At 36.8% G+C, this 13784-nt stretch overlaps 1 protein-coding gene across 2 annotated transcripts in view; it reads right to left on the reverse strand.

Moving 5' to 3' along the window:
• Window positions 1-11839: 11839 nt before the first annotated feature.
• ITGA6 (integrin subunit alpha 6) overlaps window positions 11840-13784 on the reverse strand; it is a 37070-nt gene continuing 35125 nt past the window's right edge. The window contains exon 23 of one of the 2 annotated variants that reach the window (XM_070956901.1): window positions 11840-12001. In XM_070956901.1, the coding sequence (XP_070813002.1) occupies window positions 11840-12001 (162 nt within the window). The remainder of the gene's footprint in view (window positions 12002-13784) is intronic. The other variant, XM_070956902.1, reaches the window with a different exon arrangement.

Below are 13784 nucleotides of genomic sequence, written 5' to 3' on the forward strand. Positions count from 1 at the left end.
GAGCCCAAACGAAATATTTGTTAAATGAATTTTTGCCCCAGTTTCCCATCTTTCTTGCTTCTTGGCTGAAGAAGCTTCTTGGCTGAGAAGCGAAAGGTCTTCCAAAGAAAAACCAGAAAGTCCACTTGCCTCTTGGAAAAAGCACCTTTGAATGTAAATACGCACAATTTAATTTTTGTAAATAATGCACGAATTATTGTCACAAGAAAAACACCACAATTAGCTGTTGTTGAGTGAAATAATTTTTTATGTTTTTAATGTAATAAAAGTTTAATAAAGTGTTTATTAAAAAAAAAAAAAGAAAAAGCACCTTTGGGACAACTATAAGCCTGGGTGACTGAGAATCTCCATAGAACTATGGTTGTTAAGTGAGTCACTGCAGTTCTTAAGTGAGTTAACACTGTCCTTCAGCGAATCTGGCTTCGTCGACTCTGCTTGTAAAAAGGTTGCAAAAGGGGATCATGTAACACAAACACACACACACACACACACACACACACACACACACACACACACCTCAGGATGCTGCAACAGTCATATTTATTTATTTATTATTCAAACTTCTATACCGCCCTTCTCCTTTCGGACTCAGGGCGGTGAACAGTCAAAATAAAAACATTTATACATAACATTACAATTAAAAACAGATTTAAAATAATTAATAAATTTGGCCCATAATTTAAAATTTGTCAATTTAAAATCAGTATCAAAATTTTAAAAACCAACCCTAAAATCAAGACAGACCGGCTAACTGAAAAAAGTAAGTTTTTAGGGCCCAACGAAAAGTCCTGAGGTCGGAGATCACTCGTATCTCTGGGGGTAGATTGTTCCAAAGGGTAGGTGCCACCACAGAGAAGGCTCTCCTCCTGGGGGTCGCCAGCCGGCATTGTCTGGCCGACGGCACCCTGAGGAGGCCCTCTCTGTGGGAGCGAACCGGCTGGTGGGAGGCTATTGGTGGCAGAAGGCGGTCCCGTAAGTACTCTGGCCCCAAGCCATGGAGCGCTTTAAAGGTGATCACCAACACCTTGAAGCGCACCCGGAAGTCCACTGGAAGCCAATGCAGCTCGCGCAGGAGGAGTCACATATGAGCGCCCCGTTGCTCCCATAATCCCCCGCGCGACCGCATTCTGCACCAGTTGGAGCCTCCGGGTGTACCCCAAGGGGAGCCCCATGTAGAGAGCATTACAATAGTCCAGACGAGAGGTGACGAGTGCTTGAGTGACCGTGCGTAGGGATTCCATAAATAGGAATCAGTTGCTAAGCGTCTGAATTTTGATCACCTGACCACAGGGATGCTGCAGTGATTGTAAGTGTGAAAAATGGTCCTAAGTCACTTTTTCACCGCCATTGTAACTTTGAACGGTCATTAAATGAACTGTTGTAAGTACTGCCTTACTGTACTCATTTCAGGGTGGCTCTACTGTCCATTTCCCTGGTGATTTATGAAAAAGTGACTTAGGACCATTTTTCACACTTACAATCACTGCAGCATCCCTGTGGCCAGGTGATCAAAATTCAGACGCTTGGCAACTGATTCCTATTTATGACTCTTGCATAGGAACAGGAAACTCAAATACAAAGTTCAAATACAAAGCCCAAAGAAGATAGCCATCCCACTCTCAACTCCATTTTGTCAGCTGCCCAGAATCACATGTGGTTCTTCTGCTTCATCATTAAACCATCTTTCCAATCAGTCTCCAAGTTTCCAGTGTCTTTCTCCCGGCTTGGAACTGAACCAGATGGATATTTGTTCCCACAACATCATGACAAATCAATTCCAATTTATTCTGTTAATCTCCCAGGTCTTCTATAGCAACTGAAAAATTAAAGTAGGTTTCTTTAGAATTGTGATAATTTTAGACAAAGTTTCTGTATGTATGCAGGCATAATATCTTTTCCATTTTATTCTTCAAATTGTAAATATACCACAAAACCGTGCAGTTTTTTTCTTATTAAAATGCCTCTATTTTGTTAATTGTTCTCAATTATTTTCATACAGGTAGTCCTCAACTAATGACCACAATTGAGCCCAAAATTTCTGTTGCTAAGTGAGACATTTGTTAAGTGCGTTTTGTCCCATTTTATGACCTTTCTTGCCATAGTTGTTAAGTGAATCACTGCAGTTTTTAAGTTAGTAATACGGTTGTGAAACCAAGTGATTTTGGTTTCCCCATTGACTTCGCTTGTCAGAATGTTGCAAAAAGTGATCACACTGCAACCGTCATAAATATGAATCGGTTGTCAAGCATCTGAATTTTGATGACATGACTATGGGGATGCTGCCATGGTCATAAGTGTGAAAAATGGTAATAAGTGACTTTTTTCAGTGCCGTTGTAACTTCAAATGGTCACTAAATGAACTTGTTGTAAGACACAGACTACCTGTATTTTGCATTGCTGAAATAAAATGAATACAAGTCAGTTCCATTAATTTCCAAGAAAATATGCACACATATGCTGCAAATCTTGTGCATGTGCTGAAGGCAATAGTTATGAAGTCTAGAATTTTTCAACAAATTTTCATGGTAAGTATCCATTGGAAGGGAATAGATAATTCCTTTGCAAGTTCATATGCCTTCTTTGCCTTTAAAGGCAATCTTTGGTGGTACTTAAGAAGTTGGGCTAATGATGCAAAATTTAGTGAGGAGGCAAGCAGGACCAAGCTTTTCAAACACTTTTTATTGTCTTTTGTTAAGCCTAGTTAAAAGCTTGCATGCTCTTAGTACAGTAAAAACTGTCTAAGTGCAGGCCTCGGGAGGAGCTGATTAATTGATCATTTGCAAGTATTGTAAATCTTACAATGCCATTAACAACTTTGTACTCTCATTTGGGGCTCTGTATAGAAATGCCTATTTTATAGCATTGGGAGAAATATCCATCTGGGTTCAGTTCCAAGTGGGGAGAAAGACACTGAAAACATGGAGACTGCTTGAAAAGATGGTTTAATGGTAGACAGGACCACATGGTATTGAGGTCCTGGGCAAAAAAGCACATGGGTGAGAGAGAGAGAGAGAGATTTATACCCTCTGTTGGGCTTTGAATTTGAGCTGATTGGTTGTCAGACTCCCATGGGGCCATGCAGGGGTAATTTTGTAGGTTGTCTTTTGAGTCCCAAGCTTGGTTAAATCTTGCTGGGTGATGTAATCTCTCCAGGTGCCATGTGGTGAGTTCTGTTGCTAGATGGGTAGAGGGCTAATCCTATCTTTGTTGGATCTTGGGTGAGGGCATTTGCTTATGAATAGACCTAGCTATCTCTTTATTTCTTAAGTACTGACATCTGCTGTGGGCTATTGAGAGTGGGGCAAGGGTGGGTTCTATTTACCTTTACTACTGGTTTGCGGGTCATGCACGCATGCGCGTGCTCTTCTGCGCATGCGCAGAAGCATTTTGATAATGTCAGGGTCAGTGGGCGGGGCCTCCCGCCGGTTTTACTATGGGTTCTATAGAACCGGTGCAAACCGCGGGCAACCCACCACTGGTGTGGGGGCTATTAAGAGAGAGTCTGCTTCCTGCCTAAAAAACATGTTTCTCCATTTTTCATCCAGGGAGGTATAATATTCTGCTTTTTGAATATTTCCTAGAATATTTCATTTTTCTAGGAGAGGGGTGGGTGCTAACTTCCTACAATAGTCTGATTTTTATTAGTAAGTGCTTTGATGATTGGCACTCCCACTCAAAGCACATAGTACATTTAGTTTCCATTTCAGAGGAAGGAGAGACTTGAAGAGGAGAACTGATGGTGTAGGTTGAAACAGACTTTGGGAATACCACCCTCTATTGGAGAGCAATATATTATCAAGATAGGCAAATATTGATTGGCTATAATCAGACAAACCTGTAAATTAAGCGGTTATTTAATTATTAACCAAATGGTTTTTACTGACCTTCCTCTTATTCTACCTAGTCATGTTATTTCAGAGGCAAAATAAAGGAGGAAAAAAAATTCTAAAGCCAGGCAGGGCTTTGAAGTATCAAAAATAAATCCTGAGATCTCTCAGGGTTAATAGGGTTTCAGTTAATTTTAGCAAGTACCCCACAACCAGGAGGTATGCACTAGTCATGTATATCACAATGCTACATTTAGATAGCACTTGGTTTCTTCTTTTGCTAGTGGTAGTTAAAGGGTTTGGAGGTTTTTTAAATTGATAAAATGAAAAGAATTACTGCACTTTAAAGTTCTGTAATCAAAATGTTATAAAGTAACTTCTAATAGCTTTAGCTTGGTAAGTAAAATATGCTGTATAGCCAGGTAGTTTAAATACATTTGAGTAATGTATGCTTTGAATAATTAGGACCAACAAAAGACAATGCCTTTTGAATTAACAACCGAGTCTTGTTTTAGTCAGGTGACAGGATAATATTCTGTTATGCCGATGAATAAGAACCTCGTTTGGAGTTTAAAGGCAAACTTCCTAGTTTACAACCTGTCCACACCTTGCCACTTATCTTTTTCCCTAATGTTTACTGATTTAAGTAACTCTGTCTAATAACAGAGCTGTCTTCATGAATCAGCTGGAAATAAATTTATAACTAGTTCTGGATTCTTAATTCACTTATTCAGTGAGGTAAAGCATATCAGAAACACGTACTGTTTAGTAGCACAGACATCTTAGCTTCTGCAGTCCTGCCAAGCAGAAATAGTTACCATAATTTAACCATCCCAGCATAATTTAACCATCCCTACATATTTTGTTTTATGCTGCTTATAGCAATTTATTTTAATCAGTTATTCCGTATAGTTAAGAAAAATGCTCATGTTTAATTCTGCTGCCTCTTAATTTTACTTTGTATATCTGTAATTGCCCATAATTCCTGGGTTTAAATTTAAACCAAAAATTGACTTGCTAGCTTTAAATCTCCCAAGCCTTTTTCCAATTCACTTGTTGAGCATATGAAGAGGGAGGTAGAGTAAACATTCAATTTAACAGATTAGGAAAGGGGGAAAAATCATTGCATTCAAATATTTGTTAAAAGCTACAAAATTGCAGATGGGATTTTATGCATGCATAGTACGGTTTTGTGCACTGATAATGGTGATCAGATTCTGCATACCACATGTGACATCTGCTAAACTGAGGTTTGATAAATTGAGAATTTATTCTGTATTTATTCAGTCCAAACAATGTGTTTGGCCCTGAGAATTAAATCATAAACCAGTGAGTTACTTTTCAACTGAACTGCTGTGTGACTATAGTCAATATAGTTATTGGTTTAGGAAGTCATGCAAATACCAAAAATGGTGTAAGTGGAATAAATTCTGGTTAAGATAACTATAGATAAACATGTACACATAGCCTCTGAATATTATTTGAGATCATAGCTAGCTTAGTTTACCTTGCCTGTTAAGATGTAACTTTTTTGATAACTCTCACCAAAATCTTATGAAAGATTCTGAAGCCGTATCTCAATCATTAGTCCTCTGTGGGGATCTCTATAAAAAGGCATTCTCAGTCCTCAGTAACTACTGTGACCCTTAACTGAAGTTAAAACTAAAGAGGCAATAAAAAAATTTGAAATTGGATAAAACTCTAGATATAACAATATTATGTGCAATATCCTAGACTTTCCAAAAATTTCTGGCTAAACCTGTATCTCAAATAATGAAATAGATTTAGGAATGTAAAGAACTTTTTTTTTATGGAAATAAAGTTTTTTTATTTATAAAGAAGGAAAAGATTAGGAGAGTCAGACTGACTTACTTTTGTTTAATCAAATATAGAGATAAGCTTTTCATTGCAATACTTGCAAAAGAGAATATATTTTATAACTGAAATGTTACATCCTGATCAGACTAGTTTTGTTTCAAAAAGATGTATGAGGTAAAACATCAGATCTATTTTGAAGGTAATCAGAAAGATACATTTTAAAAAAGTGGCTATGATCTTCTTTAATGTGGAAAAAAAATGATATTCTAGAATGGTTTTATTGTTTGCACCATTAACAAATCAGTTCCGGCTCTAACTTTTTAACATGGATACAGAATATTTATAAAACAAAAAGACAAGATAATAATAAATTTTATTATTATTTAATATTATATTATTTTAATATAAATTTTATAAACAATGTTATAAAAAGGATCTTCTTTTCCTGATTTGTCTTGTTTATTGCTAAGAAAAAAGGGCATCCTTCAATATCAGTTTTTTTATGCCTGTATAATGTTGAGGGTAATTGTGTAACATTAATCAAACAAATTGAATAGTATTTTGGACAGAAAGTTTGTTGCCAAGTCTACTAAAATAGATGAATGGAATAAGCTATTTGAATTATGTATTTAACACTTGCTGGTTTTTAATTCAACAGGTTCCCAATCTAAATCTAAAATATTTATTTCTGTACTCATAATTTATTGGCAGAATATAACTCCATTTTTGCTATAGACCAAATATCAGAGCTGTATTAGATAAATGTTTTGCTATACATATTACATAGAGCAGGGGTGTCAAACTCATGTCATCACAACAGCGTCACATGACTTATTGGGACTTTTTTCCCCCTTCGCTAAACCCGGTGAGGGCGTGGCCAGTATGTGACACATCCAGCCCGTGGGTCAGGAGTTTGACAGCCCTGATGTAGTCTCCTGTAGGCAAGGAGAAATTGGATAGTGGTGTATTCTTCTTTTCTTTAGGTACGTGGTACATAGAACTCTATGTGATTTTATATTTACATATAAACAGTTCAGTATATAGTGCAGAATTCAACCAGATCTTATTTACTAAGGGCCATATTTTGTTTTGTCCTGTACTTCAGTCTTTCTGGCTTTGCAGACTGGCAGCAGGATGGGGGAGAGGGGATGGTTCTGTTTGCGCACTCATGCATGCACTCCATTCGTGCAAATGGCAGGCACTCATGTGCCATTTGCGCAGCCCAATTCCTAGGGACCCCTGGTGTACTTAATGAGACATTGGTATAGAGTAGGATAATTTTAACGTCTTAACTTTGGGATGATCTCAAAGTTAAGACCCCTGAGACCTGATTCCTTGGTAAGGCTCTTCAGCCTTGAACCTTGTTTCATTCTTGGTATAATGGCAAATCATTCCAAGATAAAATATTTATCCTCCTTCGTAAAAGCCAGCAACACAATGCAATTCAAAACTTGGTATGTTTAATTATGCTTCAGAACTTATATAAAATAGTCAACACCCTCTCCCTTGTTTTATGGAATGGAGCTTCAATGAAGACCTGATCAGGAGGTTGCTAGACATTTGCTGACCTTTCAAGATTTATCTGCCATTATGTTGCCCATGTTCCTGATTGGAAGATAAATATTTGCAATTAATGTCTTGTGTTTAGCTTGCCAGACCCAAGTGCTGTGCAATGGGATCAGCACACATTCCTGCTCCAGTTCCTGGCCACCTGTTTGAAAGCGTGCAAATGCAAGGTACCACTTAAGAGGTACCACTTCATAGGAAGGTAACAATGTTCTGTATGCCTTTGATGTATGGCCATGCTGGCCACATGACCATGGAAAATGTCTTCAGACAATGCTGGCTCCCTCATCAAGAAACTGAGATGAGCACCGCCCCCTAGAACTGGGCATGACGGGATAGGGAAACTTTACCTTTATTGCTGCTTTGGTTTATGTTATATTCTTCAGTATTCCTGTATATTCCCTGTTTACTGTCTCATGTGATTATATTATTTTAATATACAGGTACTCCTTGCTTAACGGTATTGTGATTAGCAATTCTGTAGCCAAGCAACACAATCATAAAGTGGGACATCACGTGATTATGTTGACTTATAGAGGCGGTTGTAGCAGTTCCAACTGCTGTCATTAGGTGAGTCCTGCACAGTTGCAGTGTCCCCTACTCACACGATCACCATTTTCAACTTCCTATCAGTTTCCCCACTGACTTTGCTTATTGGATGTCAGCAGTAAAGGTCACAAATGATGACCATGTCACTATGGGACACTGTAATGGTTATAATTGTAACCCTGTTGCCAATAAACTGAATCATAATCCCATGACCACAACAATGGCCACAACTACAAGGAATCCTCATAAGTCCCTCTCATTCAGCACCATAATAACTTCAAACAATTGCTCAATAAGCGGTCATTCAACAAGGACTGCCTGTATTACCTTGGAATTAAGCCTTAAATATTGTTATTGATGTGGGTATTGCTTCCAAATCCAAAAGAATTATACAACCCATGATGCAACCCTCCAAATGTAGATAAGAATATAGAAATTTAAAGTAACTATCTAGTACAAAATTACTACCAGCATGAAAATGTTTTTATACAAAATTTATTTCACACGTTTATTGACATATCCACATGTAATTTTCAGGCATGATGCAACATTAGATGTTAGTAACAATGTGGAAAATAAATATATACCAGTGATGTGACTCAACATGATACTTTTACTTATTGATTACATTTTTTTTCTGACAAACCACCAGAATAACCAGTTAGTTTTAATGAAAAATTATAGTAGTGTTTCAGTTACTTTTTCGATTGAATAAGCCCATTACAGAGATGGAGTTTTAAATAAAATTTATCCATCACACCTAAGGTTGTGGGATTATTTTTATGGGCCACATATAAATAAAGTGGATGGAGGAGACAAAACAGCAGCATTTAGTGGATTAATGTCAGGCACCAAATTTGTACCTGAAGCTTCAAAAAAGAGCTTATACCTTTTAAGTTAAAAAAGCTTTATGAAAAATAATTTGTATAAAATGTGTGGTCAAAAAGGTCATCTGGATAACCATAAAAAGTGGAATGATAGAAATTGACATTAATAACTAGAAATCAAACCTTGGAACAAACTGTCATCCTGCACCAAACCAACATATTTTTATACTGAACTACACAGCACAAGACATATATATATATTTTGGGGCGTGTCAAAATTTTCAACTTTCAATTTCCAAACATTAGGGGTGCTCAAAAGTTCTGACATGCCTTGGGGTTTGTAAAGATATTTTGGTTACTTTAATATAACTTAGATGTGCTTGGTAAGTAACTACATAAATATCATAACTTTTTAACATTTCATTTGTTTCGTGAATACCTGTTTTTTTAAGGTAAATACTTACAGGCTTGCATAGTTTATATCTGTTGTTAAATTATATCAGTTAGCGCTGTGCTATGTTTTGCATTTGATTCCAAGAAAGCACTTCAGCGCACACAAGACCACAAATGCAGCAACCATCTAAAGCTTACCGGAAAAGATAAGGCTACTTTTATAGAGCTACAGTGCAATGTTCAGTCCCATGTGCTCTGAACACTACGTGGAATTAAATTGCAAAGCCCTGCATTGCACAGTTCCAAAATCTACCTTCTGATGGACCATTGGATTTCTTATACTGTAAATGCTAGCATATGTGTATAATACTTAATCAGTACCAACATTTTGATATGATAAGACCACAATTACATTTATTGCAAGTTTCAAATGGCATTTTGTATGGAACTATTCTTAAATTTTAGAAATGGAGGAATTACTCAGTAGTCCTTAACCCGTCCATTAAAATACCATAGTTAATTTAGCAAATTTATATTTTGGTTCAAGTGCTATAGCTTCTGTACTAGTTAACCTTGTTCCAAACACAGAACAAAGAAATCCTTTGCCCCCTCCCCACTCCAATAAGCACTTGCTATATTTTCAATTAAGTTAGTCATATAAAACTTCTATAAATATCTGTAAGTATGCATTAGCGCACAAATTACTTAGAAGATACATCTCTAGTACATAATTTAGAAATACATAAAGAAGAGATTTCTGAGAATATTCTAGTCATTGGAATTTAAAAAGTTATTGGCACATTTGGTGGAAAAAAGTTTACTTTTATTCACTGAACTTGATATGCTATTGCTCACTAATCAAAAATCTTTGGCTTAACCATTAGTTAAAGACAAAGATTTATGGTAAAAATAAATATATAAGAATGACTTACAGTATATACAAAAAGTACAACCAATATTCAAGCTTTAAAAAAGACAAAATCTATGTATATATATCAATGCAGGCTTTCATAGCCAACGTTAATCCAATGGTGAGGAGCTGTGGGACTAATAGAACGTGGTCTAATTCTTTGGTATCCTGATATTTTGCCAGCAATTGTGGCTGCTGTCTTCAGAGGTAAAAGTAGCCTGCTCTCTAGTACACAATTGTTGACAAAATGAATTAGACCATAATCTATTAACCCGGACACACATCATCATTGGAAAATCTGTATATATTTGGTGTAAGCGACATTCAGCAATGCTAATTTTTAAAACATGACTAAAACATGACCTATTGCACATTAAAGATTGTTTTTAAACCTGGTGCTCACACACCTAGTCTTAGAATATGGAATTAGCAGGTTTAGAGACCGCAAATTTACCTGAAAAACACATGTCCATGTCACTGTGTACAATGACGGGATTTTCTGCACACAGTATTAGTACAATAACCAGAGTAAATAGTGCCTTTAAAACAGATGCAGAATGCCAAGGTCTCCCTACTCAGAAACATAAATTACTCTTTCTAGACAAGAAGGGTTTTGTGGGAACAGGGTTACAAGATAACTGAGCTTTCCTTTAGAAATTCAGCCATACATCATTGCATCAATTCATGAATATAGAGTTGGATCCAGATGAAATTAGTTGCAGTTAGGTCCCATTGTTTCAAACAGGATCAAAATGCAACTAAGTCTAGATCCAGAATCATTCACTAGTAGATATCTACTGCCAACCCCCCCCACCCCAAAATTACAAATATCAGCAAATGTTTGCTTCCCTTAATATGCACTTTTTCCAGCAATTTACTCCTTAAAACTGCAAACACTGCAGTTCCTAAAACTGAACAGAGTTACATATTACAAGCTAATTTTCCTGATGTTAGAACCAGTTCTTAATGTCATGGTTTAATCCTATTAATGTAAATTATTAACTTCTGTCCGTATGTCCATATCTCTCACTCCTGAATAATCAGCCAGCCATGAAATTAGTGGGATTAAAGTAAATATATTCTGGGCTTGGAGATAGGAAAAAAAATTAGTATCTTGATAGGCAGACAAGTTTGAAACCCCCAATTTTATATTAAGCATTCAGTGACAAAAAGAAAATCAAGGTCAAGTAACTATCCACAAACGAGAAAGAATGATAAGTAACATTACTTTCTATCTCATTTGGAGTTCCATAGAATTTGCCTGACAAAATATTAGTATTATCTTCTGATATTTAAATAGTGTAGACAAATATACTCAAATACATGTCTATTGGTTGTTAGGAAAATTATCTTGCTATCTTGCATGTGGTGAGAGAAGTTTCAGCAAGGCAGGAAAGGTGGGATCAAAGGAACAACTTTAAGGCTTGACCTAACACGTAATTCAGATTCTGGAAATAACAAGTAATTTTGCAGTTCAGTCAAATTTTGCCAAGAGCATTCTAACAAACCACACAACTCAGGGTGTTTCCTTTCTCTTTTAGACCGTGGCCAGATGTCCTTGCCCAGACAACCAGTTTCAATGTGTTTATTTTTTTTTCTCAAAAACAGCCAAGTGCTCTCCAGACTTAACCTGGAAGCAACAAAATAAAAAATAAAAATTCCTCAACTGGGAAAAATTCATATAGCTCCATTTCACCAAAAGAAGAGTAAATCTATCCCTTTCCGGGTTGATAATTTGGATTTTAACTGCATTTTTTTTTCAAAAGACTAAGAGATTAGTTAATGCATAGAAGCTGGTTTAGGGAGTCTTAAAATTTAGATCTGTAACACCAAACAACTTTGATGTGAAAATAACATTTATAAAACAAACAGGTCTTCCACTTGCATCCATCATGTTGCTCAAAGACATCTTAAAATTCATTTAGTCTTTTTAAGTTCAACTGGGATCCCTAGGAATAACTTTCATTTCCATTCCATTTTGTGATCCACTGTTTTTTTGCATGGTTCTCTTTAGTTTTTCCATCTTTGATCTGCCTTTCCTCCTTCCGAATTCTTACAGCATGGTAGCGGGGAATGCTGTCATCGTACCTGGAACGCCGGAAGAACCCGCACTATAGGAAGGAAGAGAAAATGTCACAATGCTCAATGTTATGGTCTTACCCAACCTGGAGACCCCCAGATATGTTGCACTACAATCTCCTTATCTCTATCTTTCAAGAAGAAATATATTGTCACAGAACGTACATTTAAAGAAAGGGACAAATACAATACCAGATGTCCTACAGGAAAGTCTCACCAAGATTGCAATCTAAGCTTGCCAGGAAAACTCTCAATCTCAAATTTATTTCACAAAAGTAAAATCTCTTTGTAGTCAACCTGGTAATATTTTTGGGAGAGCCAGTGTTAAAATTAAAGGCCAGTCCAAATATATCAAACCTTGCTGAGAACATAGTATAGAACAATACTTAATTTACCTGGCTCAATAAAAGTATAAAAATTGATCATTCACTTTCTGATTTATACCATTAACACATACATTTGGGAATCTATTCCAGTGAATCTATGGATGATGGAAACTAGAGATCAAAATTAAAGCAGGCCTGGCATCAGAATGCACCATGGCCAAATGCCAAAATCCAGGCCCCAGACAACCTACTAGAACTTAGGTCAAGTTCAAAGTTAATTTTAAGGCAGGTACACAGAAAAGTATCATCAGGTATTTCATATTCCAAAACATTATTTTAAAGGATGGCGACATTGGAGAAAAATGGGAAGAGTAACAGCCATCCAATTTGTGCTGCTCATAAATGTTCTTGGCATAAATGAACATAAATGTCAATCCAACTCTGTTATCCAACTCTGAAATTATAGTTACTAACAAGGCCCACGGGCTCTTTCACCCTATGTACAACAAATGTCAGCCAACAAGGCAAAGGATAGGTGGTCATATAGTAACCACCCCTTCTCTTTGTTTTTCAAATTCGTTACTACCAGTTCTATGGGCGTGGCTTGGGGGGGTAATGTGACTGGGTGGGCGTGGCCATTTATTTTTTTACTTTTAAAACCATTTTTTCTACAACCTCTTTGGCGAAGAGATTGTAAAAAAATGCTTTCAAAAGGCTCTGACGATCCCAGCTGAGTTGCCTGATCGGCAGAGGCTTTTTTAAAAAGCCTCTGCCTATCAGGCAACTCAGCTGGGATCATCAGAGGCATTTAAAAGAAAAAAAAGGGTTTTTTTTCTTTTAAAAGCCTTTGACGATCCCAGCTAAGCCACGCGATCATCAGAGGCTTTTTTTTTTACTTTTAAAAGCATTTTTTCGGCCGAAGAGGTTGTAGAAAAAATGCTTTTAAAAGTAAAAAAAAAAAAAGCCTTTGATGATTGTGCGGCTCAGCTGGGCATGGGGGGCGGGCAGGGATTTTTGCTACCCGTTCTCCGAATCACCCGCTTCCATTGCTACCGGATCAGGTGATCCGGTCTGAACCGGGAGCATTTCACCCCTGGCCTGGATCAATAACTACTCAAAAGGATGCTCATTATTCAGACTATCACCAGGAGATGTCATAAGATTTTCTTTTATCATCTGATTTAAAATTCACAATGTTTCTCCTGCCTTTCAACCCATTTGGTTGAATATATACAACCTATATTTCTAACCCATACTTGGCATTTTACTGTATAACTTGTAGCAAAGACTTGGTCAGAGAAATAAATTTTGATCTGTTTGAGAAATCTTCCTAACTGGAACATTTCGGCTTCTTTAGATATAAAGCAACAAAAGAAAGTGGCTATTTCGCCAATCCAAGTACAATGCACATTTATATCTATGCATTCAAGGTATACACAACATTAGCCAGCATGCAATAGGCAGTCTTTAGAGAAAGAAATGCAGATCC

Source organism: Pituophis catenifer, unplaced genomic scaffold (assembly GCF_029215685.1).
Source record: "Pituophis catenifer annectens isolate HBS135680 unplaced genomic scaffold, rPitCat1.0.hap2 SCAF_1, whole genome shotgun sequence".
Classification (NCBI taxonomy): domain Eukaryota; kingdom Metazoa; phylum Chordata; class Lepidosauria; order Squamata; family Colubridae; genus Pituophis; species Pituophis catenifer.